The sequence below is a fragment of the Myodes glareolus genome, chromosome 7 (assembly GCF_982192425.1).
Source record: "Myodes glareolus chromosome 7, mMyoGla1.1, whole genome shotgun sequence".
Taxonomy (NCBI): domain Eukaryota; kingdom Metazoa; phylum Chordata; class Mammalia; order Rodentia; family Cricetidae; genus Myodes; species Myodes glareolus.
The window spans coordinates 57,732,430-57,759,541 of NC_142032.1; the positions used below are offsets into that span (position 1 = coordinate 57,732,430).

General features: G+C 51.2%; 2 protein-coding genes across 4 annotated transcripts; both read left to right on the forward strand.

Annotated features, from left to right (window-relative positions):
• The first annotated feature begins 2,978 nt into the window (after positions 1-2,978).
• On the forward strand, positions 2,979-13,912 carry Ankrd13d (ankyrin repeat domain 13D). The gene is made up of 15 exons (XM_048458297.3): positions 2,979-3,230; positions 3,780-3,915; positions 4,006-4,130; positions 4,805-4,850; positions 4,932-5,075; positions 5,279-5,468; positions 10,238-10,304; positions 10,900-10,981; positions 11,166-11,227; positions 11,322-11,452; positions 12,394-12,551; positions 12,657-12,773; positions 12,864-13,027; positions 13,194-13,285; positions 13,548-13,912. The coding sequence occupies exons 1-15, from the start codon at positions 3,141-3,143 to the stop codon at positions 13,759-13,761; spliced, it is 1,818 nt and encodes a 605-aa protein (XP_048314254.1). The 5' UTR covers positions 2,979-3,140; the 3' UTR covers positions 13,762-13,912.
• A 1,129-nt stretch (positions 13,913-15,041) lies between these two features.
• On the forward strand, positions 15,042-22,992 carry Ssh3 (slingshot protein phosphatase 3). 3 transcript variants are annotated; one of them, XM_048458179.3, is made up of 14 exons: positions 15,042-15,306; positions 15,757-15,797; positions 16,352-16,583; positions 18,015-18,130; positions 18,204-18,275; positions 18,468-18,533; positions 18,645-18,833; positions 18,912-19,017; positions 19,211-19,339; positions 19,454-19,500; positions 20,137-20,283; positions 20,517-20,717; positions 20,811-21,084; positions 22,055-22,992. In XM_048458179.3, exons 1-14 carry the CDS (start codon positions 15,241-15,243, stop codon positions 22,337-22,339), a joined length of 1,971 nt encoding a protein of 656 aa, XP_048314136.1. In that variant the 5' UTR covers positions 15,042-15,240; the 3' UTR covers positions 22,340-22,992. The 3 variants fall into 3 exon arrangements, with proteins under 3 accessions (XP_048314136.1, XP_048314138.1, XP_048314140.1); XM_048458181.3 differs by having other exon boundaries at positions 15,046-15,306; positions 18,924-19,017; XM_048458183.3 differs by having other exon boundaries at positions 15,046-15,306; positions 15,760-15,797; positions 18,924-19,017.
• Positions 22,993-27,112: the final 4,120 nt, after the last annotated feature.

Sequence of the window (27,112 nt, forward strand, 5' to 3'; positions counted from 1 at the left end):
CTCCAGCGCTTTGGAGCTGGTGACAGAACATGGAAGCACCATTGCCTGCCCTGTCCAGTGTAGGGGTGGGGTACACAGAGAAGGAGATAGTTCTAGGGAAGATACTGTGTGGTTTGGGGTTATGGCATTTGAGGTGGGCCTCCAGCATTGGCGTGGTCATTGGTGGAGATGTTTCTAAGACCAGAAAAGGTCAGGAACTTTTGAGTGTCTCAGTCAGCAAACATGAAGGAAGGGACCAGGCATTGGGGCTCTGAAAGGCCCAGAATATTCAGTGACTGCAGCCTGGTGATAGGAACAGACTGAGGGACTAAAGTTGCTTAGCTCCTGGTGGTTAGCAGAGGCTAGTCTCAAACTCACTATATAGCCAAGGATGGCCTTGAACTCATCCTTCTGCCTCCACTTCCCAAGTACTGGGATTACAAGTGTCTGTTCCCAGTAATGTCTGACTAGTTCACAAGTTTCAGGCAGGCTGAGTTCATGAGAACTGATCTGGTCACTGTGAGAAGTAAGGAGACAGGGTCAGTGCTCTTATCCAGGGAAGATGATCTTGTAACGTTGATCGTAAAGGGAGAAGGGAAAGAGGCCAGAGAGGAGAAAATCCTGAGCAGGGCAGTAGGCCAGGGCAAGCTTAGGGGTGAGAAGTAGGTGGTCAGACCTGGAGTGTATTAAGAAGGCCATGATGTTATTCAGGAGGTAAGGTAGAGCTGGGCATGGCGGCAGACACATTTGATCCTAGCACTTAGGAGGCAGAGGCAGGTGAATGAAGGAGTTCGAGACCTGTCTGATCTATATAGTGAGTTCCAGCCAGCCTAAGCTGCATAATGAGACCCTGTCTGAAAACACAAACAGTTAGGCAGTAGTGGCACATAGAGGCCGGTGGATCTCTGTCAGTTCGAGGCCAGCCTGGTCTAGGAGAATGAGTTCCAGGACAGCCAGGGCTACAACACAGAGAAACCCCATCTCAAAAATACAACCAAACAACAAATCAAACAAAAAACCCAACAACGACGAAAAAGAGGTAAGAGAGCCCAGAGCACAGCTGGCCTGGGAGAAAGAAAATAAAGCGTTGTTGGGATTTGGCTTTTGGCACCCTACTAGGGCAACATAGAGTACCTATGACCGGGGATGTTCTGGAGTGGCATCGTGGCAGGAGGAGAATGGAACAGACAAACTCTCAGCCAGGAGAGGCCCACATGGCTGTCAGACTCCCTGTCAGGGAAGTAAGAGCTGGTGGAGAAATCCTCAAGACTGCAACAATTCCAGGGTTAGGGTGGAGAGGACGTGGGGACAGTCTCAGAGGCCAAGCAGAACCTAACTGTAGACCTCTGGACATTCAGAAGCCTTTGAGCTCCTGCCTAAGTCCAGACATCACAGATGACCTAACTACACCACACAAGGTGAGTAGCAGAGATTCCAGAGAGCTATAAGCCACCTGACCACAAGGAGAAAAGGGGTAAAGGTGGCAATTGGGCTGTAGAAATGATGACATCCTAGGGCAGAAAGGGAGCCTCAAGTTAATGGCCTTTTCTCCATCTCACTAACTATTAGAGATAGCAAGATGGCTCATCCATTAAAGGCATTTGCAGCCAAACCTGAGTTCAAGGGTGGGAGAGAATTCATTCTCTCTCTCGCTCTCTCTCTCTCTCGCTCTCTCTCTCTCTGTAGTTTCACTGTTTAGCTCTGGCTGTCCTGGAACTTGGTTTGTAGACAAGATTGACCTGGAACTCACAGAGGTTGGTGTGCCTCTGCCTCCCAAAGTGCTGGGATTAAAGGCGTGCACCACCACTGCCCAGCATAGAGAACCAACTTTTTTTTTTTATTCGAGACAAGGTTTCTCTGTAGCTTTGGAGCCTGTCCTGGAACTAGATCTTGTAGACCAGGCTGGCCTTGAACTCACAGAGATCCACCTGCCTCTGTCTCCCAAGTGCTGAGATTTAAGGCATGCACCACCACGTCTGACTCGAGAACCAACTCTTAAAAGTTGTTTTTTGACCTCTACACTCATGGGCACCCCCACACAAGAATAAATGGATAATCAAATGTAAATTTTAAAAATGGAGAAACAGACAGTGGATCGGTTTTGAAAAGTCTGGTTTGTGGCTTCACCAAGATCAGGATCCTCAATGACCCCATGGTAGGACTGAAGAGAACTAGGGGCCAGAACTAAGATAACTGCCTGCTCCCTAGTTCCTGTGTGGGTGGAAGTGCCTGCCTTGTTTTGAAACTGTCCTTCCTTCCCTATTGACAGTAAAATGCAGCCTCTGCAAAAGGGACCCACGTGGTGGCAATTTCCCACGGAGAAAGCCTGTGTTGTCCAACCCCATATGACTATTCCTGACTCCAGGGCTGTTGGAGGATTCCCTGCTCGTGATGTCTTCCAGGCATCAGGGCCAGGCAACTCCTTGGGGGAAGAGGCTTCGACTGGTGACTGGTCAGCGTAGGGGCTGCTACTGGGTGGGCGCTCATCTCCAGAAGCTAAGTGCCTTGCCTGGCAGGGATGAGGACAAGAATTCCCATCTTACCCGCACACAAAAGGCCAGTCGATGCTTGTAGAACCCAGGAGTGGGCTGGGTGGAAGGACACGGTGTGGGCGACGGTCCAGACCAGAACCCACTGCATACGTAGGTCTCGAGGCCCAATCCCCGCTCCATCAAGCTCCCCGTCCCCTCCCGGACCTATCCTCCCCTTCCAGACCTCTAGGAAGGGGGCCTGCCCAGAGCACTGGGCGCCGCCTGAGGGCACTGGAGGAGATGCAGCTAGGCCCCGCCCACCGAAACGCCCCCTACCGACCCTAGCGGCCTCGAAACGAGGTTCCGGCTGTTCCAGGGGCGCATGTGGTTGCCCTGGAGACTGGACAACACCCCCTCCTCTCTGCCCGCCTCCAGCGCGCAGGCCTGAAGTGGTTGCCATGGCTGCAGAAGGCGAGGGGGCGCCGAGCCCGAAGCCACGCCCCATCCCCTGTAGCCCCGCCCCCGTCCCCGCCCCGCCCTCGATGTTGCTGCCGCGGCTCCTGCTAGGGGTCCGCGGGGCTGTGGCCGGTGCAGCTGAGGTGCGGCTCTGAGAGAAGACGCTGGGGCAGTGCCAGGCGCAGGCCTAGAAGGGGTGGGCCGTTCACTCGGGATGCGGCTCTGAGGCCCAGCATGGCCGCCTTGGGCCCCACCTTCCCACTGCACCGGCTAGTCTGGGCGAACCGGCACCGCGAACTGGAGGCCGCGCTGCACAGCCGTCAGGTGAGGACCCGCAGTGGATCCGGTTGGTCTCCCCTGCCGAGGTGCGGAATTCATCCTGCAGCACACTTGCCCGTGCTCTGCTCCACTGCCGCATTCTGACTCCTTAGCTTCAGCCCTGTCTGAAGCCCAGGTCACCTGCCCTTTAGCTGCATCTGCCTGCACTGGGCCTAGCTCTGTTCTCGGCCCATTTGGTATTACATTAAGCTCCGGATTCACCCTCCACCTCTAGCTCCACCTCTAAGCTAGATTATGGATAAGAACCTTGCTCTTGGTCCCCAAGTCGATCCAGACTCTTCACATCTCTCTCTAGACTCAGCCACTAGGCCCTCAACTCAGGCTAGCAGTGGGCAGGAGAAATGAGCAAACCCTTGCCATGGTTCTCACTGCCTCCTTTAACCCGGCATCCTCCAGCCCACATAGGCCACCCTCTATTTTCTCACTGACCTGGTTACTCTCCTTATTTCCGTAGTAACTCTAGTCCTTTTCAATCCAATGACCTCCTTGCTTTGGCTCTCCCTTGCCTTGTGTTGAATATCCCATCTCCCTCAGCACAACATTGAACAGGAGGATCCCCGAGGGCGGACCCCCCTGGAACTGGCTGTGTCCTTGGGGAACTTGGAGTCTGTGAGAGTCCTTCTTCGACATAATGCCAACGTGGGCAAAGAGAGCCACCAGGGCTGGGCAGGTACTAAACAGGGCAGGGGTTGATGGGTGGGAGTGAGTAGTCGAGCCTGGGGTCACTAAGAGGGCTTTCCTAGCGATCGATCGTCTCTAGTCCTGCAGGAGGCAGTCAGCACTGGAGACCCTGAGATGGTACAGTTGGTACTCCAGTATCGGGACTTCCAGAGGGCCACACAGAGGTTGGCTGGCATTCCAGAACTGCTCAATAAACTTCGTCAGGTATGGTAGGGTACAGAATGTGGTCAGTAAGGAAGTGAGGTATCACAACAGGGGCCAGCAGGTCCCTGTGACAGGCCTGGCCTTTGAAGAGTTAAATACATAGGCTGTGCAGTATGTTTCCCATTTATGCGTTTACCTCTGCCAAAGGGCACGTAAGAAATAGAGGATCCAGGCCCATACACATGAGACTGGGTCTTTTGGAAGGAAAACATTTACCAACACTAAGGATCCCTGATGCCAGGAATCTCTTAGGCCTATTAGAGAAAGTAAATTTCCAGAAGGGTGACTGGATAGAGATGGCCTGGACCCTAGAATGCCTTAAGCTTGCAAGGGGCAGAAGCACCCTTGTGCCTGGAAGGGTTATTGTGTCCCCTTTCCAGATCAGGACTCAGAGACACACACAAAAAAAGACAAAGGCCCTTGGAGGGCCCCACAGTGGCCTGTGGTCCATGTTGACTGGCCCCAGGCTACCAGTGCTTATAGTTTCTTTATGTATAGAATATTTTAGGGTCTCTCCTTGGCAGGGTGTGATTGGAGTGGGAGTGTAGCTGGGTCACAGCACTGCAGCATAATTTGTGAGCTCCCAAAGAGTAATGGTAGACTATGAGCCTCAAAGCCTGCTAAGCTTTGACACCAGACCACAGGCCCTAACAGGCAGCTTTGGTCTCTCTTAGGCCCCCGATTTCTACGTGGAAATGAAGTGGGAGTTCACCAGCTGGGGTGAGTGGGGACCAACTGACTGCTAGGCTTGGAGTGGGCTCTTTGGGGGAAGGTTCCTGATAACTTTGAGACTCCTTGCAGTACCCCTTGTGTCTAAGATGTGTCCGAGCGATGTGTACCGCGTGTGGAAGCGTGGTGAGAGCCTGCGAGTGGATACTAGTCTCTTGGGCTTTGAACACATGACCTGGCAACGTGGCCGGAGGAGCTTCATCTTCAGGGGTCAGGGTGAGCTCTGGGGCACTTACTGCATGGACAGATGTGGTTGGCATGCTCAGATTCTCTCCATGACTTCTGCACTTCCTGGAAGTGGAGACTGAGGCTGAGGGTGGAGAGGGACCCAGGGGCTGAGGATGTATCTACTTAGCAGCAGGTGGCTGAGAATAGCTCACTGATCCGTTCCCCTCCTGTGACACCCCTGCCGCTGACAGAGGCAGGAGCCTTGGTGATGGAGGTGGACCATGACCGGCAGGTGGTGCACACAGAGACACTAGGTCCAGCTCTGCATGAACCGGAAGCACTGCTGGCTGCCATGCGGCCCAGTGAGGAACATGTAGCCAGTCGCCTCACCTCGCCTATTGTCTCCACCCACCTGGACACTCGCAATGTGGCCTTCGAGAGGTCAGTTGGGGCCTGGCACAGCATGGGTGGCGATGGAGGAGAGATAGGGAAACACACATTTTTTTTTTTTTAAGTTAGGGTCTCTGGCCGGGCGGTGGTGGCACACGCCTTTAATCCCAGCACTCAGGAGGCAGAAGCAGGCGGATCTCTGTGAGTTCGAGACCAGCTTGGTCTACAAGAGCTAGTTCTAGGACAGGCTCCAAAGCTACACAGAGAAACTCTGTCTCGAAAAAAAAAAAAAAAAAAAGTTAGAGTCTCACTATGTAGCCCAGGCTGGTCTTGTACTAGAGATCCTTCTGTCTCAAATCCTAAGTACTGAGATTATAGGGGTGTGTGTGTGTGTGTGTGTGTGTGTGTATGTTACCATGCCCAATGTAAACCAACATTAATAAAAGCAGAACTATCCTTAAGGTCCCTGATACTTATGGGAGGCTGATCCCCCTTCGCTAGAGGCTGCTTAGATTGGAGTACAAGGGTTACTATGGTTTACATTAACAAATATGCCATCGCCACAGTTAATTTTTAAAAAGTTTTATCATCTCAAAAAGTAACCCTTTACCTGAATTCTCCCTTCACCCAGCCCTAAGTGTCCACTAATCTATTCTCTGTTACTATTTGCACACAATGAGATTGCAAATATGTTGCTTTTTGTGTATTGATTTGTTACTTTATGTTTTCAAGGTCTATGCAAACTGTAACTATAGCATGTAACTCTTCATTCTTTTTTATGGACTAAGAGATCCATACGTACCATAATTACTTTTTTAAAGATTTACTTATATTTTATGTGTATGAGGGTTTTGCCTGCATGTATCTATGATCATTGTGTGCATGCAGTGCCCAAAGAGACCAGAAGAGGGCATCAGAGCCCTCAGAACTGGAGAGAGATGATAGTAAGCCACCATGTGAGTACTTGGAACTGACACCAGTTCTTTACAAAAACAGGTAAAATGTTCTTCACCGCTGAGCCATCTCTCCAGTCCTCATAATTATTCTTTACTTCTTTATTTATATAATTCCATCAGTAGACATTTGGGTTGTTCCTACAGTTTTCCTATTAGTAATAATCAAACTATGTACTTTTATATAAACTTTGTGTGAACATTTCATTTCTCCTGGACATATTCCTGACTTTTGAGTGAAATTTCTGGGTTTTATATAACAACTCAATTTTATTTATTTATTTTATTTTATTTTATTTTTGTATGAGGAAATGCCAGACTTTTTACCAAATGGCCTGAATCATTTTATGGCCTCCAACAGTGTGTGAGGATTCCTCTCCACATTTTCACCAATGCTTGTTATTGATCATTCTTTGATTTTTGCATTCCAGCTAGGCTGATGAATGGGAAGTGACAACTCATTGTGGTTTTGATTGACATTTCTCTAAAGACTAATGATGCTGAAGATTTTTTTCATGTGCAAATTGGGTCATTTTATTCATTTTTTTATTTTTTGACAAATGTTTATTTCAACTCTTGAGCTTATTTTATTTTTGTTTGTTGACAGATTTTTCACTGTGTAGCCCTGGCTGTTCTGGAACTTACTCTGTAGACCTTGCTGGCTTCAAACTCAGAAATTTGTGAGCTGTCCTGACAATGAAGCACAGTTGATCTCCTGCCTCAGTCTCTGAGTCCCTGGGGTTTATAGGTATCCACTACCATACCCCATCAGATCATAATATAATTTCATTAATTTTTAAAAATTAGATCTATATGTTTATTTTATGAGAGAACATTTTGCTTACATGTATAGATGTGGACCATATATGTGCCTAGTACCCATGGAGGCCAGAGGAGGGCTTTGGGTCTCCTGGACCTGGAATTAAGGATGGTTGTGAGCTACTATGTGGGTGCTGGGAATGGAACCTGGGTCCTCTAAAAGAGCAATATGTAAGCCAGGCAGTGGTGGCGCACATCTTTAATCCAGGCACTCAGGAGGCAGAGGCAGGTGAATCTCTGTGAGCTCAAGGCCAACCTGGTCTACAGAATGAGTTCTGAGACACAGAGAAACCCTGTCTCGAAAAACAAAAAACAACAACAAAAAGTAATATGACTTGTAATCACTAAAAGCCATCTCCCCCAACTCTTCATTCTTAAGGTTTAGATTTGTTCATAGTGAATATAAAAATATAACTCTATATTGGTTACATATTCTTGAACATTGCTACACTCATTATTTTCACTAGATTTTTAGTAAATTCCTTCATATTAAAATAAAAAGACTTTAATTGTATGAGTGTTTGCTTGCATATATGTGTGTGTACTACCTGAGGAGGCCAGAAGGAGGTATCAGGTTCCTCGGAGCCGTGTATGAGCAGCCTGATATAAGTACTAGATTCAAATTCTGGTCCTGTGGTAGAGCAGGAAGTGCTCTTACCACTGAGCCATCTATCCAGCCCCAATTTTTTTTTTCAAGATAGGGTTTCTCTGTAGCTTTGGAGCCTGTCCTGGAACTAGCTCTTGTAGACCAGGCTGGCCTCGAACTCACAGAGATCCGCCTGCCTCGGCCTCCTAAGTGCTGGGATTAAAGGTTTGTGCCACCATACCTAGCTTTATTTATTTATTTATGAAAGAGTGTTAGAGTTGTTCAGTGCCTCGTTGATATGACCATGTGATTCCTTCAATTCCTTCAAAGTGTTCTTTTGCTAGTGGGGAGTATAGTTCAGTAGTAAACGGATGGTTCGCACGTGCGAGACCCTTGGTTTGATCTCCATTACCACTGTGTCTTAGCCACCATCTGCTATGAAGAGACACCGTGACCACTGCAACTCCTATAAAAGAAAGCATTTAATTGGAGGCTGGCTTACAGTGTCAGAGGTTTAGTCCATTGTCATCATGGCAGAAAGCATGATGAGAAGCGCAGTGGTGAAGAGCTACATCCTGATCTGCAAGCAAAGAGAGAGAGAGAGACACTGGGCCTGGCATGGGCTTTTAAAACCTTAAAGCCCACCCCAGTGACATACTTCCCTCAACAAGGCCATGCTCCTGATCCTTCTAATTCTTCCCTATAGTGCCACTCCTTGATGACTTAATTCATATATATATATATGTATATATATATATAAATTAATATATATATGAGCCTATTATTATTCTCATTTAATTCTTATTCAAAAATAATTCATTTTTATTCAAACCACTATATACCCAAAGATTTCTATTCATATGATTGATTCTTTTTTTATTTATTTATTTATTTATTTATTTATTTATTACGTATACAATATTCTGTCTGTGTGTATGTCTGCAGGCCAGAAGAGGGCACCAGACCTCATTACAGATGGTTGTGAGCCACCATGTGGTTGCTGGGAATTGAACTCAGGACCTCTGGAAGAGCAGGCAATGCTCTTAACCACTGAGCCATCTCTCCAGCCCCCCATATGATTGATTCTTTCAAAACTGAACCAACCTGGCATTCCTGGGATAATGTTACTTGATTCTTGTATAGAATTCTTTCCATTTATTGTTAGATTTGTTTTGTTTTTTGAGACAGGGTTTCTCTGTATAGTGGTGACTGTCCTGGAACTCACTCTATAGACCAGGCTGGCCTTGAACTCACAGAGATCTTGCCTCTGTCTCCAGAGTTCTGGGATTAAAGGCCTGCCTCGCCACTGCCTGAGTCTGTTAGCTAGTAATTTTTTTTTATGATTTATTTATCTTTATTTTATGTGCATTGGTGTGACGGTGTCAGATCCCCTGGAACTGGATTTTCAGACAGTTATGAGCTGCCATGTGGGTGCTGGGAATTGAACCCGGGTTCTCTGGAAGAGCAGTCAGTGCTCTTAACTGCTGAGCCATTTCTCCAGCCCTGTTAGCTAGTAATTTGTTGAGGATTTTGTCTAGGATTTATTGGTCTGTAGCCAGTCTATTTGTCTCCCTTGCTTCTTTTTCTTTCTCTCTCTCTCTTTCTGCGCTGGTGGTCAACCCCAGGCAAGCTCTGTAAGCTGTACCAGAGCCTACAGTTTCTTTTTCATGTTTTTGTCTGGTTTTGACATGTGGGCAAAATTTGATGGCCTGAGTTGGAAAGCATTCCTTCATCATCCATTTTGTAGAAGAGTTGGCAAATACCTGACACTAATTCTTCAAATGGTTGGTAGAACCCCACGGTAAAGCCACTCAGTGCTGCGCTTCTCTCTGTAGGTAACGGGAAGAGAGGAACTCCCTCACTTGCTAGAGGCACCTTACTTAGATCATGTATTCTTACGTCAGTTTCAGAAGTTTGGGCCTCACAAGGAGTTTGTCCATTTCATATAAATTACTACTATTTTATTTGTGTGTGTAAGTGTGCACACTCAGGAGCTAGAGGCAGGTGGATCTCTATAAATTCAAGACCAGCCTGGTTTACATAGTGAGTTCTAGGGCAACCAGGGATATGTGTTTGTCTCAAACAGCAACAAGAAGAAACAGTCATTCTAGATATCTTACTATCTCAGTAACAAATGCTTCTTATTTCTGCACTGTTTTTAACTGAGCCCCAACACCATTGTCATACCTAATAATAAATAACAATAAAATAATTACTCTTACACTTCTGGTCTTGCCCTTGTGCAAATGTTCTAGCTGTCCAGTCCTAGATCAGCCCCCTCTGTGTGTCACTGTGGGTAGGGACCTTGGCAATTGAGTAGTCAGGGCCACCAGTTAGCTGAAGGAATGTTTGTTGTGTACTGGGGGAGGGGTGCGTGTCCTCACTACTCCTGTCTGGTCTGTTGTGGTTGTGTACTGGGGGAGGGGTGCGTGTCCTCACTACTCCTGTCTGGTCTGTTGCAGGAACAAATGCGGTATCTGGGGATGGCGGTCTGAGAAGATGGAGACCGTTAGTGGCTACGAGGCCAAGGCAAGAGGGGCTACTGGGCTAGGGGACTTGGGGGATAGTCTTGTGGGACCTGGGGGCTGCTCCTTTACCCTTCATGCTGTGGAGAGAGAGGTGAGATCGGTTCTTTTGTTGTTGTTTAAAAGACTTATTTATTTATTATGTATACAGTGTTCTGCCTCCATGTATGCCTTCAGGCCAGAAGAGAGCACCAGATCTCATTACTGATGGTTGTGAGCCACCATGTGGTTGCTGGGAACTCGGGTCCTCTGGAAGAGCAGTCAGTGCTCTTAACCTCTGAGCCATCGCTCCAGCCCCAGTTTTTTTGATCCCAGAAACCTAATCAGCCCAAGTAACTTTCAGTGGCCGCCCAGAGATCCAGCCCCTGCTGACCCCTCCTTAGGCTCTGGGATGAAATAAGGGGTGTTTTTGTTTTGTTTTGTTTTTCTTGCCTCTCTGACTACATGTCCCTGCTAATGACTCCTGGGGTTCAGACCCTACCATCTGCTCTCCTGTGGGGAACTTTTTTGTGTCTCAGGGAACAGAAGGACTTGGATCCTGGGCTGACGAAAACTAGACTCTGAACCCTGCGTTCCCCATGTGTCCCCCTGATCCTCAGGTGTACAGTGCCACCAACGTGGAGCTGGTGACACGCACAAGAACGGAGCACCTCTCTGATCAGGACAAGTTAAGGAGCAAAGGTAAACCCAGGTGCGACTGCCTGCTGCCCGGTCATTCTGTGGTCTGAGCCAGGGCTTGACCACCCAGCAGGGTGCGAGGCCTCCCTCTCTCCCATTCGGCAGGGGCCTCCCAGACAGACAATGACAGAACACAGGCCTGGGAGTTGCCCAAAGTTCCCTCATGGTTCCCACTCCTTCTTCTCAGGGGGGAAGACTCCGTTCCAGTCCTTCCTGGGGATGGCGCAGCAGCACTCCTCCCACAGTGGGGTGAGCTTGGCTGGGGAAGGGCTGGGCCAGACCGCGGTGGGTGGGGCACCTTCTGTTCATACTGAAGGCTAAGTCCTGCCCTGGGTCCACTCAGGCTCCAGTGCAGCAGGCCCCCAGCCCCACCAACCCCACAGCTATTTCCCCCGAGGAGTACTTTGATCCCAGCTTCAGCCTGGAATCAAGAAACATCGGCCGCCCCATTGAGATGTCCAGCAAAGTGCAGAGGTGAGGTCTGGGGGCAGGGTAGGGAGTCCTGCCATGCATGGAGTGCATCCCAGTGAGGAATCTGCTCACCTAGACTTCTCTGGATCAGTTCTAGAGGGTGGGAGCATGTTTGACACCTAGCATGTACCTGGGCCCAGGGAGTTGGTCATACTTGTGTGACATCACCAGTGTATTTGCCTTTTTGTTTGTTTATTTTGGGCTTTATGATACAGGGTCCTACTTTGTAGCCCTGGCTTGTAGCTCCTTATGTAGCTCAGGCTGACCTCCAACTCAAACCGGTCCAAGTGGTGGGATTACACCAATCCTGGCTTGTTTTTCTGTTCAACTCAGTGAGCATGTGCCAGGAACTAGAGCATGGCAGAGTGGGCTTACAGCTCTGCTGTCCAGTGGTCTATATCCCAAAGAGATGATCTTCCCTCCTGGGAGTCTGTTTTCTTCTTCAGAAAAACAGAAAGTCCACCAGATGTTCATGTCACACGGATGTAGACACAGTGACAGTGCCTTAGAGCAAATCTAACAGACTCCACGCAGCCTCACGTGTCTCTACTCACACATTGTTTGGAGATGGGAATTAAACCCCAAAGTCTTGACCTCTGGGCTGTGCTTAACACTCGAGCACAGTGATTTTGTGTTTGTATGTCCAGCATACTCAAGTGTATGGTGCTGACAAGCTTTAGATAGAGACTGGGCTATGGACAAGGCCCAGAGATGAGCCCAGGCTGGCTCCTACCCCTCCTCATGCAGATCAAAAGAGTGGCACAGAGCCCTCAGCCCCAGAAATGCGCCAGGGGCTGAGACATCTCGGACTTTAGAGCCAGTGCTGAGTTCCTAGGGGCAACAGTCAATAGGAGCTGAGCAGGGAGAAGGGTACCACAGACAGGTGACTGGAAAGAGTGAGGTGCCAGGGGTTCCTGACACACTTTCTCTGGTCGGCTGGATAGGTTCAAGGCAACGCTGTGGCTAAGTGAGGAGCACCCACTGTCCTTGGGTGATCAGGTGACACCCATCATTGACTTGATGGCCATCAGCAATGCTCATTTTGCCAAGCTGCGGGATTTCATCACGTTACGCCTCCCACCAGGCTTCCCTGTCAAGATTGGTGAGAAGACGACTAAGGGGCAACCAGGACATAGGCATGACACCTTCCTCAGGGTTGAGGTTACTACAGGGGGCAAGCAACTCAAGCCTGGCTCTCTCCTCTCAGAGATTCCTCTCTTCCACGTGCTCAATGCCCGAATCACCTTCAGTAACCTGTGTGGCTGTGATGAGCCTGTAAGCTCGGTGTGGGTCCCCGCCCCCAGTTCTGCCATTTCGGCTTCAGGTATGGCTATAGCTCCAGGAGGGCTAGGTGACTGCTCAGCTGTCTGATCAGCCTTGGGGCTGAATGTGACCCTGCTGGTACTCTGCCCAGGAAGCCCTTTTCCATGTGAGGTGGACCCCACAGTGTTCGAGGTGCCTGAGGGGTACAGCGTGCTGGGCGCTGAGCGCAGTGAGCCCCTTCCAGATGAGGATGACAGCCTGCTGCAGTTCGCCATCCAGCAGAGCCTGCTTGAGGCCGGCACAGAGGCAGAGCAGGTGGGGTGACGCAGGTGGAGGCAGAGCAGGTGGGGTGACGCAGGTGGAGGCAGAGCAGGTGGGGTGATGCAGGTGGAGGCAGAGCAGGTGGGGTGATGCAGGTGGAAGGTGGGCCACGACCTCTACAGCCACAGGCCTGAGGTGACAGTTCTGGGCTCTGCTGCAGGTGACTGTGTGGGAAGCCCTGACCAACACGCGGCCTGGCATTCTTCCTCCTCCCCAAGTCACAGTGTTTGAAGAGCAGCTTCAGCTGGAGCAGTGAGTCCCCCAGGAACTCTGTGTGTGGGTCCTTGGCTGGCTGGTGGGGGGAGGGGTGGGAAACAAGGGAGTTCTAACCCTAGGGCTCCATACTTTCCCAAGACAAAATGCTGCTCACTACAAGGACCAGGCCAGGCCAAAAGAGTCTTGCTTGTCTCTCTCCCTGACTGCTTGTCTCTCACGATGACATGAGGTCATCTCACAAACGCTTCTCTCCAAGCCTTCTCATTGGTCTGTTCTCCCCTCAACCCTTGCCCTGAAGGGCCCTCCAGGAGAGCCTGCAGTTGTCCACAGAGTCCAGGGGGCCAGCATCTCCTCAGAGGACACCTCCATCCCCTGCACCCCCAAGTTTTGAGGAGCAGCTTCGCCTGGCCCTGGAGTTGTCTTCCAGGGAACAGGAGGAGCAGGAACGACGGGGTCAGCAGGAGGAGGAAGACCTACAGCGGATCCTGCGGCTGTCACTCACAGAGCACTGAGCTGACTGGCCCTGGAAAGGCTCTCTGGGGTCATTCCTTCTGCCTGTTTTCTATTTATTTATTTATAAACTGCTGCTGAGCGTGGGGTCTGGCCCCCTGGAGGTAGGCTGGCCGTGCGGCCGAGGTGGAAATAAAGAGACCATCAGCAGTGGGCTTGCTGTCCTCCTTGGGCTGCAGCCAGGGGGACACTGGGTGGAGGACGACTGAGGATGGTGACCTCAGCTTTGGGTCCTCTAGCTCTTCAGCTGTAAAATAAGGCCATCCCCTCACAGGGTAGGTGTTCCAGGAAATTCTGAGAGTTCCCCTGGGTGCTGCCTCACCCACCCCAATTCCAGGTGCCTGCATCCCCAAAACCTGGCCCAAACTCCTGCTGGGGAGAGAAAAAGGCTGGGACTCCCTATTCTACCCTTTACTGAGGAAGCTTCCTCCCTTGTCCCTGCAGCGTAGGCACAGATTCCTACCCAGATCCAAATATCTTCTACCAGAGGGACTTTAAGCAAGTTACACCCCGATCCGCTCTGCGCAGTAGTTGGGGAAGAGGCTCAGTCTTGTCTGGTTCACCACTACAGTAGACCTGAAATGCCTGTGTGCTTTGTGGACTATTGCTAAGACCCAAAATCATTTCCTCAGAGTGGAGGAAAGAAGGCTAAGCGAAAAGGAGAACAAGTTTGGACTGTAGATTAAAGACCCAGTATCCCAAGGCATGGTGACAGAAGTCTTTAATCCCAGTACTTGGGAGGCAGACGCTGGTGATCTCTGTGAACTCCAGGCCAGCCTGATCTACATAGTGAGTTCCAAGCATGTCAGAGACTCATAGTAAGACCCCGTCTCAAAAAAAAAAAAAAAAAAAAGACTCCGGACGGTGATGGACAGTGGTGGCTCACTCCTTAAATTCCAGAGGCCAGCAGTCAGTAGGTAGAAGCAGGCAGATCTATGTGAGTTCGAGGCCAGCCTGGTCTACTGAGCAAGTTTCAGGACAGCTAAGGCTGTTACAAAGAGAAACCCTGTCTTGAAAAACCAAAAAAAAAAAAAAAAAAAAAAAAAACAACCCAGAAAAAAAGCTATCGTTCTTGCTCCTTCCTGGACGTTCAAAGCTAATCAAGTGATTTTACTAGGTGTAGCAAGGAGGGAGGGTTGGGCGCTTCCTGTGGGAACAGCGATCCAAGCCTGGGGGAGAAATTAAGGTCTGGGCTCCTCACCTGTGCCCCGCCCTTGGCCCCACCCTCAGCCCCGCCTCCAGCGTGGACGGGGCGGGGCGAGCTGAGCCAAGCCTGGAGGGGAGGGGCCGCGGCCGCTCGGTACGAGCTCCGTGAGGCCGGACTGGGCATGAGTCGGGCCCTTTAAGGGCCGCTCCCGAGTAGGTGCCCGGCCCTAGTGGCTCCAATCTCTCCTTCCTGGTCCTGCGAAGGCAGAGACTGACCGAAGGGCTGTGGGAGGGGTCGTGCCGGGTTCTCGTCCAGGTGACCCGGGCCTGGCTTTATGGCGCTGGTTACAGTGAGTCGCTCGCCGCCGGCTAGTGGCCACTCCACGCCTGTGGGACCCACGGTGAGTTTAGCTCGGACTTACCCTTTCGCAGTTGGCTTCCAGCTGGGCCTGAGGGAGTACGTCCTGCCCCTGGCAGACGCCTCACGCCTGGGAGTAGGCGGAGAGGGACCTTCTTGAGTCTCACGTTCCAGGGCACTTGGGAGGTCCTGAGGCTCCCAGGAGCTCGACCTAGGTAGATGCGGAGTCCTGAGAGCCAGCCCAGTCTGCAGAGGCCCAGATTCGCCCAGATCCCTCCCACACTCTGTAACCCCCTACCCTGGCAGCCCCGCTGTGCCGGTACTCAGGCCGGGACTCCCCTGAGGCCTGTGGAGGGGATCGGCTTCAGAGGGAGGAGATTTTTTTTTTCTTCCCACTTAGGGTTTCCCTGAGGGAAAAGAAAGAAGGAGAGGTTTTGGGTGCTTCCTGTCCTGGGGGCTGCTTGCTTACTCTGTCCCCGGGCTGCTTTCTCAGCAGGACCGAGTGGTCAGGCGCAGAGGCCGTCTCCAGCGCAGGTGAGTCCCTTCTCAAGACACATGGCTTCCTTGTAGCCTGTGGTCTGGTTGCTGCCATTGTGAACTCCAGGTGTCTTGATTGGACCAAGGACTCACTGAAGTATTCTCAGATAAACCCAGGCTTAGGTGAGAAGTGAGAGCCAGGTGCTGTGGGTAGAACTGGCAAACATCACATCCCTGGCTTGTGGAAGAACCAGCAGGGCTACCTTGGCCCTGGTCAGTGGATGATTTCACACATTACCTGAACTTTGGCTCAGGCCAGTGATCACAGGCCCAAGGGCAGGATGGGACCTGAAGATGTATAGGTGCCTAGACAAGCTTCGAGCATTCGAACCTACCCAGAAAAGGGACACATCCCCGATGTGAGCCCAAGGCTGGCCCTCTGGGTGCTGCACTGTCAGGGTCCTGATTAAACATGCAAACTGTGCCTCACTCCAGGAGGGCTGACTCAGAAGAGCAGGCCAGCAATCCATTGCAGCAATCCCTTCAGGGGACTCACCCTTGCTAAAGTTTGAAAATCTATGACCAGAACCATTTCCCCATCGCTCTGCCAGGCAGAGCTTTGCGGTGCTCCGAGGGGCTGTTCTGGGACTTCAAGATGGAGGAGATGATAATAGTGCAGCTGAGGCCGTCTCTGAGTCAATGGAGGAAGCCTTGGGTGAGAAGCAGCCCACTGAGGACCAGACCGACAATGGGCAAGAATTCCAGAGTCCCTGGAAACAAGTGCAAAGACAACATCTGCACCTCATGGTAGAGCTGCTGAGGCCACAGGATGACATCCGCCTGGTAAGGGGCCCAGCGGAGCTTGTGTCTATTGAGGAGCAATACTGTGAGATTAGGGGTCACCCAGGCAACTGGAGGGGGGATTACCCAAACCCCAAGAACTCTGCCATTTCAGCTAGAGGCATCTTAACAGGGCAAGAGCTTATCTTTCTCCAGAGGACTGTGAAAGACAAGGGAGCTTTGTCCTGCATGACCCAAGAGATAGGGGTACATGAGGGAGGTTTCTGTTAATCCACAGGAGACCCCTATTGATACTAGAGAGCTGCCCAGAGATGGACTCACACTCCCAGGGTTTGTGAAGCACGCCTCGGCAGCTGGTGTGCCAGGCAGGCAAACAGAGCTCCCACAGAAGGCTGGGGTTTACTGGAGCCTTAGAGTCAGCTCCCGAACGAGTGTAGAGGCAGATACTTGCTGTTGGCAAAAGTATGAAAAACAAGATGCACGCTTTGGTAAAGCAGAGTTCAGAACAGGAATGTTATTTTTTATTTTATTTTTATGTTATTTGGTGTTTTGCCTGCATATATGCCTGTGTGAGGGTGTCAGGGCCCTGGAACTAGAGTTACAAGCAGGTGTGAGCTGCCATGTGGATGCTGGGAATTGAACTCCAGTCCTCTTAACCACTAAGCCATCTCTCCAGCCCCAGGAGTGTTGTTCCAACCCATTATAAGATGAAATCCTTTTAGCATGAATGAGGCCTTACACCGTTCCTTTCGTAGAAGGCATTTCTCAAATAAAATATTGGCGAGTGGCAATGTTTTTTAAAACCTCCTTGCAGAACTGGAGAGATGGTTCAGGGGTTAAGAGCTCTGATTGCTCTTCCAGAGGACCCTTAGTTCAATTCCCAGCACACACAGGGTAGCTCACAACCATCTCTAACTCCAGTCCCAGGATAGCTGACACTCTTCTGGTTCTCTCTGGGTACCAGGATGCATACATGCAGACAAAGCGTCCTTACAAGTAACATATTTAAAAAAAATAATAAAACCCTTTGCTAGGCAGAAATAAGGCTGCCTTGGGCAGAGGGAGAAAAATGAGGCCGCCTCTATTAATGCTATCCTCCCTTCTTTTGGGGGCCTACAACAGGGTTTCTCTGTGTAACAATGCTAGCTGTCCTGGAACTCACTTTGTAGGCCAGGCTGGCCTCAAACTCACAGAGATCCGCCTGCCTCTGCCTCCCAAGTGCTGGGATTAAAGTTGTGTGTCACTGCACCCAGCTTCCCCTCCTTTTCTTATACTCCCCATTTAAGGCTTCTAAAGGCAGTTATTGAGTCATAAACTGCAAAATTTGAGTATCACTGTGTCTTTAAGTAGCCACTGATGGGCTCTATGGGAGCTAGAGGGAGCAGGGGCTAGCAAGAAGCAAGATATGTCTGTGTGGAAGTGAAGGAACAGAGCCAGGAGCTCCTGTGATTCTGGGCTTCTTTATTTTCCCAGGCAGCCCAGCTGGAGGCATCCCGGCCCCCAAGACTCCGCTACCTGCTGGTAGTATCCACAGGAGAGTGTCTGAGTCAGGAAACCATTCTTCTGGGGGTGGATTTTCCTGACAGGAGGTAGGAGCAGGGAGAGGAGGGCTGGGGCAGAGATGTGAGGTTCTAAGGGCCAATGGCTCTCCTGTCCCGTTAGCTCTCACAGCTGTACCCTGGGCCTGGTCTTGCCCCTCTGGAGTGATACCCAGGTGTACCTGGATGGCGATGGGTAAGAGATGGCAACAGGACGGGGAAGAGGAGAAAGGGGAGGCAGGCATTAAAAAGCAATGGGACTAGGGCGGGACCTACTCTTCTGCTTGATCTTGGGAAAGTCACCTGACTCTGGGCTTCAGCCTCCCCCCACCTGACTAATGAGCAGGTTCTCTGAGAGGCTGGTATTTGGTCCCTGGGTCTCCTGCAGGGGCTTCAGTGTGACATCTGGTGGTCTGAGCCGAATCTTCAAGCCCATCTCCATCCAGACCATGTGGTAAGTGCTGCAGCAGCCTAGCCTTAGGTCAGCCTCTTGGGAGATGTCCTCTAGGCCCAGGAGAGGGAACCAAGTAAGACCATGTGTCTTAGCCTCTCTTTCTTGTCCCAGGGCCACGCTGCAGGTGTTACACCAGGCATGTGAGGCAGCTCTAGGCAGTGGCCTTGTGCCTGGGGGCAGTGCCCTTGTCTGGGCCACTCACTATCAGGAGAAACTGAACTCTGACCAGGGTTGCCTCAATGAGTGGATGGCCATGTCTGACCTGGAGTCCCTGCGACCACCTATCGCTGAGCCTGGACAGTCAGTGCTGGGGAGGGGAAGGATGGAGGGCAGAGGCAGGGTGGGGGACCACAGTGAGGGAAAGGCCTCTTACTGAAGGATCACTACCAGGGCCTCAGAACAGGAGCAGATGGAGCAGGCGATCCTGGCTGAGTTGTGGCAGGTGTTGGACAGCAGTGACCTAGAGAGTGTCACTTCCAAAGAGGTGGGCAGGGTGGCTGTGTCCGGGGGCCTGAGACTCACCCTTTTTTTTAGGGCCTTTCTCATTTTGCTTTCCTCCAGCTCTGAGGCATTCCCCAATCCCCGACTTTAGCTCTGTGTAGATGGGACAGGGTACCATCCTCAGAAGCTTCATAAGCATGGGGACCTGGACTCTCTCCCTTGCACCATACTCATAGATCCGCCAGGCCCTGGAGCTGCGTCTGGGATGCCCTCTCCAGCAGTACCGTGACTTTATTGACAACCAGATGTTGCTGCTCATGGCCCAGCAAGACCGGGCCTCCCGCATCTTCCCCCACCTCTACTTGGTGAGTGCAGGCTGTTAGAGGTAGGGACCAGGTCACCCACGCAGCTACCATGGCAGGTCCTGTAGCTAGAGGCAGACCACGGGAGCCCGGTGCTCTTCTGTTCCCACTCCACAGGGCTCTGAGTGGAATGCTGCCAATCTGGAGGAACTTCAGAGAAACAGGTAGGGTTCCCAGCCTCAGGACCGCCAGTCATTCTCGCAGCCTTCCGTGGCCAGTTTCTGGAACCTGAGATCACCCTCAGCACTGCTGTTTCTGCTTTAATCCAGTCCTGGGGATGTTGAATTCACTTGGGCTCTAAGGCCTAACAGCCTGGCCATCGGCCCCACTAAGCACACAGGATAGTGCAGAAATGAGGTCTGAGCTGTGCTGAGACAAGGGGCGTTGGTGGAACTTGCCAAGCAGAAGAGGTTCCTTCCCACCTGGTCACCTCTTCAGGCAGAAGAAAATACCTTCTTCTAGTAGGGATGTGGTTGCCACTTCTGAAAGGAACCTGCCATCCCCCACCATGGGCTTCTGGGAGACCTGCTATAGCCTTTATCACCTGTTGCTGAGAGCCCCTAACCTCAGCTTAGGTTCTCAGAATCATGGAAGAGGGTTAGTGTTGCCACCTCATCAGGGAAACTCATTCCCAGCAGAGTCAAACAGTGCGCCCAAGGTCGATCGGCTGCTGGCTGGCTCAGCTCTCTTCCTGCTCCAAGTGTTGTCATCCCCTGACTCAGAGCCAAGTACCAAACGGAAATGGCCAGTGAGCCTGGTTCCTTGGCCACATCAGTCTGGTTTTGGACCCCCCGGTACAGGGTAAGCCACATCCTGAACATGGCCCGAGAGATTGACAACTTCTTCCCTGACCGCTTCAAGTATCACAACGTGCGTGTCTGGGATGAGGAGTCCACACAGCTGCTGCCCTACTGGAAGGAGACACACCGCTTCATTGAGGATGCCAGGTTGGGCTCCTCCCAGCTTCTGCTGCCCCAGCCCACACAGAACTGGCTAAACCCAGCTCCCAGTGGGGACTGGTGCCCTCCTCCTGCCCATCTTGCCCTTGGTTCTGTTCCCTTCATTGCCCTCTCTATCCTCATGCCCTTTCTGCTGGGTCCTATGCCCTTATCTGCCCCTTGCCAGTCCACAGGCTATGGGGGTTGAGGGAGAATGGACTGACCACATCCCACCTCCACAGAGCACAGGGCACTCGGGTGCTAGTCCACTGTAAGATGGGTGTCAGCCGTTCTGCTGCCACGGTGCTGGCCTATGCCATGAAACAGTATGGCTGGGGCCTGGAGCAAGCCCTGATCCATGTGCAGGAAGTCCGGCCCATCGTGCGCCCCAACCCTGGTTTCCTGCGCCAACTACAGACCTACCAGGGCATTCTAACTGCCAGGTATAGGGGGAGGGAACAAGGGAGAAGTTGATGTGTATACTGGGGGGTGGCTGCTATGTCACTCAAAGCTGACTCAGAGCCACCTCCTCACAGCCGGCAGAGCCATGTCTGGGAGCAGAAAGTGGGTGTGGTCTCCCCTGAGGAGCCTGTGGCACCTGAAGTTTCTACACCATTGCCACCTCTTCCACCAGAACCAGGGGGCAGTGGGGAGGTGATGGTTATGGGTTTGGAGGAAAGCAATGAAAGCCCCAAAGAAGAGCTTGGGCTGAGGCCCCGCATCAATCTCCGAGGAGTCATGCGCTCCATAAGTCTCCTGGAGCCCTCTTCAGAGCCAGAGAGTACCCCAGAGGCTGGAGACCTGCCCGAGGTGAGGCTGGGCTGGAGAGCTCTGTCTGGCAGAAGGGAATATGGGAGCAAGTGCTGGAGCTTGACTTGGGGCTCCGGTAGGCCCCTCACAGTAGGGTGTTGTTTTGCCTCTTCCACACTGACCATCTTACACTTTTCTGCATCAGACAGTGCCAGGCAACTCAAGACACCCTGAGTACCTAAGGATGGGGACCACCTTTGGGCTCCTCCTTTTATGCCAAGCCAGGCAAGAGCAGTGGCCCCAGGGGCTAAGCAGTTGCAGGTCTGACTTGGAACATGGAACAGTCCAGTCCCAGCCTGACAAACTGGCTTGTTTCCTAAGGGCCTTGGCTCCTAGCTTTGGAGTGAGCATCATCCCCAGGCCATGAACTCCACTGCCAGCTGATGGCTGGAAAAGCTCCCTGCACTAGAGAGCATAGGGGAGAACATTCCTGAAGTTTGTCCTGAGTGCCGAGGAGTCACACAGCAAAGGACAGAGCAGAGAAGGCCTTTGCACTCCCACAGTCCACCTACTGATTAAGTGGACAAGCATGTTGTGTGCTGAGTGCTGTTGGGCACAAGCTAGGACAGGAAGCTGGCCCTTGCCTGAGGAAGCCAGGCCTCACATGTGACATGAGGTCACATGGCTGACCCAAAGAAGGAGTCTGTGCAGGCAGAACGTTTAGGTGCAGGGTATGGACCGATAGGGAGGCATGGGATAATGGTGGGTATTGTCACAGGCAAGTGTCCTGTGAGGCACCCAGCCACTGGTGTCCATAGAGCTCCTTCCAGGCCTGGCACCTGTCGGTTGCAGCTGTGGCTCACTGGGTTGAATGTGCAAAGGCAGAGGGGTGAGAGGGGAAGGTGGCTGAAGTCAGGTTCTAGGGAGTAGAAGAAAGCTCAAGCAGGTGAGCCAAGGAACAGGCTGGGTGCTGCTTTTCCCTTGGGAAGTGTGGCTCTGAGCACCCTATGGCTTTTTCTCCCCCACCCAGGTTTTCTCTTCCCATGAACCTTCGGATGAAGAGCCTCTTCGCCGCTTCTCTCAGCTTTCAATAGCCAAAGGTGGTCAGCGAGTTCGCAGGGGGCCTTGGCCTGCCCTGAAGTCTCGCCAGTCTGTGGTTGCCCTTCACAGTGCTGCCCTGGTGGCCAGCAGGACCCGGGCCTTCCAAGAGCAGGGGCAAGGGCAGGGGGAGGCTGGTATGTCTTCTCCACCGAGGCTCCGGAGAATGGTGAGGCAGGCCAGTGTAGACGACAGCAGAGAGGAGGGTGGGGCCTAGGCCTCTATACTATGTCCCCTAGACATTAAGCAGACTCCTCAGATGAGCACCCTTTGCACCCGTGGGCCTGCACACTCCATACAGCTCCTCCCCAGCAGTCCCTAGACCTTTGTCACTTCCTGCAGCCTTAGGTCTCAGACCCAGGTCTACCTGTCAAGGGCTCACAACTTTTCTTCATAACGTATATGGGTAGACCCATTCCTGGTGCCTTTAAGGGTAGTAACACCCTGGTTTCATTTCCCACAAACTCTAACACTTTATGCAGCCATGAAATTAAAGCCAGAAATTTCTGGGCAAGTTTCTGGTTCGAGTCCCCCTTGCCCTCGACTTCTGACCATTCCGTCCTGCTCCTTCCACCCTTGCCTACCACAGTCCTACAGGCAGCTAGGCCAGGGGACCAGTGGCCACAGAGGCAGACAGCACTTTCAATCCCAGCCCCACAGGCTCTGAGAGACTCACAGCCCTCCTTCCCCCCACAGTCGACCCGAGTCTCTGCTGCTGCTCTGAGTCCTTCCATGGCCCAGGACTAAAGGGAGGTCACAGGTCATTGGGCTAAAGGGAGTCTTATTCTTGAAGATCTCTGGCCAGTCAAGTTTTTCATAGTCAAATAGTATCTGGCTTTGTCCTGAGAAATAAAAGCATTTTCATACTAAGTATTTTTCCATTTGGTGACAAAGCCATCTGTCTTTCAATCAGATCCTTCTCTGTTGACACACCACACTTCCCCTCTCCTCCCTGCTCTAGCTTTCTCACGTCTCTCAGGTGTCCTGTGACAGACCTGTTTTGGTTGAGCGGTGTGTTGGGGGAGGGAAAGGGATAGCCAGTGCTATCTCCTCATCTCTAGGGTACAGCCTAGGTAAATGTTAGCCATCCTGCCCATCAACAGGAGCAGGGAGAGCAGGCATATAATGAGCATCAGACTTGTGGTTCTGCTGGCACAGGGAGTTAACTGTGAGGAAGCAGGAACTGTGTTGCCTACCTGGACAAACGAAGCCTGTCCTTAAGGCTGGACTTCGTTTAGGATATTTGGTGCTAGTTCTTGAGGATGTTTGGGTCTTAAGAATCACCTCCAAAGCCTTGAATCTCAGCACATGGGGGCAGAGGCAGGCGGGTCTCTTGTGAGTTCCAGGACAGCTAGGGTTACTCAGAGAAACCCTGTCTCAAAAAAACGAAAGCAAAAAGAAAGAGATGTCATTTTCATCCTAGCCCCAAGATCATGCTCTGTGTTTCAGGACACGATGACATACTCCACTAGTTGCGGGGAAGCGTGTTCAGTGCCAGGACTGACTCCAGACATGTGTGTCCAGTTTCATGAAAGTGTCTTTCCCAAAGCCTTGGGGTAGTCCAGTCCTGTCCTAACCTTAAAGTGGAGAAGTCTGGTGGGGAGTTGGGTGGACTTGAGTCTCAGCCTTGGCTATATCACTTCCAAGTTGCACCCAGAGTTGGTTTGTTTTTTGTAAAACAAAGCAAACCTGGGAAGCCATAAACACTACCCCCCATCGTCACCCCCACTTCTCTTTGGTTTTTGTTTAGGCACAACTGGAGCTCAGCTTCTGAGTGCTCTCTGGAATAAGAGTCATTTAAACCCATCTGGTGGCATGCATAGGGTCAGAAGGAGGGGTACAGTGAAGCTAGTTCATTACTGACCCAAGGTACTGAGCAAACATGGGGCTGTTTTCCCTCCGGCAGCTAAGCAGGAGTCACACCAGAACGCTGAGGCCTGGGGAGATGAGGGTTGGGAGGGCAGCCCGGCTTCCTGCTGCTTGCTCAGCTCAAAAAGCAGGGACAGTCACAAACTCCGCTCTTTCCAGCCCCCTGTTCACAAGGACCCTAGAAAGGAGGATTAAGGAAACTGTTTGCATCAGAAATACAGATGAATAATTACGATGTGTATACAAAGTTCAAACAATTGCTAAAGAGCATAACAGAAAAGAAGAATTTAGTCTCTGTTTACTCTTTAGTGCCTCCCTTCCATCTTCACAGGCAACGGCTGTTCGTAGCTTCTGAGGCCTCCAAGGATGGTTATGTAATCAAATCCAGTAGTATGTGTGTTCTTTGGAAATGTAAGTGGTAGCATTTAAAAATTTTAGTTACATTTTTATACTTTGTGTGTGCATGTGCACATATGCCAGGACAAGAGAACAACCAGAGGGAATCAGTTCTTCCAACATGGAGGTTCCAAGGACTGAACTCAGGTATTTAGTCTTGGTGGCAGGTGTCTTGATCCACTGAGTCCTCCCACTGGCCCTAGACAACAGCATATTAAAATTCTAAGCCGGGTGGTGGTGGCACACACCTTTAATCCCAGCACTCAAAAGGTAGAGAGAGACAGGAGGATCTCTGTGAGTTTGAGGCCAGCCTGGTCTACAGAGCCAAGGCTACAGGGTCGGGATTTAAGGTTTGTGCCATTTGCCGGGCTATATAAGAGGCCATTCACTGATAAACAGTATACTTAACATTTTTAAAAATCTTATTTCAAGTAACATTTCACTAAGTACTCTTGTCTGTATTTTTGTTTACAAAAATATTTTGTTTGCTACTAAATCTGTGGGACATATTTCTAAGATTGCTAAAGCAAAGACTGCATTTTTTTATTTCATGAGACATTGCCTAATTTCCTTCCAGGAAGTTGCAATGGGAATTTACGGCAATGGGAATGTCTACCTCCTTAAAGGGCCATCCAGTCTACATGCCCAAGTCACCTTCCAGTACTGTCAGACGGGCGGGCAAAGGGCAGGCCTTACAACCACTGCTGTTTAGGAACCACGCCTTAGAAGAAACTACTGAATCCAGGAGAGCCTCAGTCAGATTCTGGGTTTCTAGATTTCAATCCAGGAGCCTCACTCCCAGCACTGAGACGTCTGTTTCTCAGAGGTCAATTCTCTGGTTTTACAATAGTGCTCAAGCGGTGGAGAACCGCCTGGAAACGCCCAACTCCAACAGGCAGGGACATTAAAATCCTGCGTCCGGGTTCCCATTCCATTCCCACCTGACACTGCAGCCCTACTTAGGGTAAAGAAGAGCTCGCATCTCTCAAGGTAGCCCCACCTTGGGCTAGTTCCTGTCTTCAAAGCCTTCTCCTGGCCCAGAGCCTCTTTACGCCGTTTAAAAATACAGTAAAATTAAACCCTCCTCAGAACTCGCGCTTCCGCCTCTACTCCGCACCGTGGACGCCACACCGCCTGCGCCGTACCAGAGTTTGACCTTTCAGGCTTTGGCAGCCTCGCCTCAGGCCACAGCAACAGCGAGAGCAGAGACTCTGGCTCATGAGAACCAAACGCGACGCTCGGGCGCCATCTTGTGGCCATTTCTCAGGCCTCGCAGAGACTACCTGAAAACTACATTTCCCAGTGTGTCTAGCGCAACTGCGCAGGCACAGAGACCGTCTTCTCGTTTCCGTGGAAACCTCGACCCCCGGGTAAGCCAGACAGTTAGCTGTGCTGTGAGGGGTTAAAATGTTGTTCCCTTAGAAGCTAGGAGCTAGGTTTCCGGGTCTACAGACCATTACGAGGACAAAGTGGGGGGAATTGCCTCCTGGGACCAGCGCTGCCAAGTTCTCCTGGGTGTGCCGGCGTCCGCGCTCTCCCGGGGCCTCAGCGTCCCGAGAGCAGTGTTTCGCTCTGGCCTGCAAGGTGCCGCTCCATCTTGAGCCAGTCTCTAAATCGTGTGGCCCTCAGCGGAGAGCCTGCGCGCCCGCCGCACACAGGTACTCCTCCTGCACGAGCGCACAGCGGGCGGGCGTAGTGGGCGCTAAGAGAATGTGGAAGGAGAACCCTTCTTCCTGGGAGACCAGCGCACCTGGCCTTCGACAGGATTCTGCCTCCAAAGAGCTGGAACTCCATGCCGACGCCCAGCTTCAGTCGCCCCATACAATGGGAATTTCGTTGACCCCAAGTTCCTGTCTCGTTAAAACAAGGAAGGAACCTTTAAGCAGATGTGGTGATGCACGCCTTTAGATGAAAAGTGGATCTCTTTGAATTCAAGGCTAGCCCAATGTAGTATCGAGTTCAGGCCAGCCAAGGCTACATAGTGAGAACTTGTCTCAATAAAATAAAATAAATAAAATAAAAAATAAATTAAAAAGGGGCTTGGAGCAAATAATCCCTGAGGTGTTTTCTAGCCATGCAATTTACCTACAACTAGAGTCACTGCCCCTCACTCTAAGTGCAAGAAGGAGAAACAAGTTTGGGGGACACTGAGACGGACTGAGCAAGAATGACAGCATGGGATGTGATTTGGGTGTAGACTTATTACACCTCTTGACCCTCAGTTTCCTCATGGGCACAAATACAGGTAATGATCATGCCAAACCATGTTTTTGTTTTAAGGCCTATTCATTTATGTGTGTAGGTGTTACGCCTGCCTGCATGTATGTATGTGTACCACGTGAGTGCTGATGGAGGTCAGAAATAGTGTCAGATCCTCTGGAACTAGAGTTAAGGATGGTTATGACCCCCCACCCCGCGCCCCAAATGTGGGTGTTAGGGATCAGATCTGTTCCTCTATGCAAGAGCAGCAAATGCTCTTAAGTGCTGAGCCAGGCCCACACCTCAAGGTTATTTTTTGTTTGGTTGGTTTTTTGGGACAGGGTTTCTCTGTAGCTTGGCTGTCTGGGAACTTACTCTGTAGACCAGGCTGGCCTTGAATTCACAGAGATCTGCTAGCCTCTTTCTCCCATCTCCCAAGTGCTTTGATCAAAGGCATGCTCCATCCCCCCCCCCCAGTTTACCTCAGGATTTTAAGGATTAGATGAGATAACATTACATTTTTAGT

What these genes read in the sequence shown, in the direction of transcription:
- Ankrd13d (XM_048458297.3), top strand. Translation starts at nt 3,141, where the DNA reads ATGGCCGCCTTGGGCCCCACCTTCCCACTGCACCGGCTAGTCTGGGCG. An exon ending in CCGCGCTGCACAGCCGTCAG is followed by an intron (nt 3,231 to 3,779) that starts GTGAGGACCCGC and finishes CATCTCCCTCAG; the next exon opens with CACAACATTGAACAGGAGGA. An exon ending in TTCTGCCATTTCGGCTTCAG is followed by an intron (nt 12,774 to 12,863) that starts GTATGGCTATAG and finishes TACTCTGCCCAG; the next exon opens with GAAGCCCTTTTCCATGTGAG.
- Ssh3 (XM_048458179.3), top strand. Translation starts at nt 15,241, where the DNA reads ATGGCGCTGGTTACAGTGAGTCGCTCGCCGCCGGCTAGTGGCCACTCC. An exon ending in TCTTCCCCCACCTCTACTTG is followed by an intron (nt 19,340 to 19,453) that starts GTGAGTGCAGGC and finishes CCCACTCCACAG; the next exon opens with GGCTCTGAGTGGAATGCTGC. An exon ending in AGGCTGGAGACCTGCCCGAG is followed by an intron (nt 21,085 to 22,054) that starts GTGAGGCTGGGC and finishes TCCCCCACCCAG; the next exon opens with GTTTTCTCTTCCCATGAACC.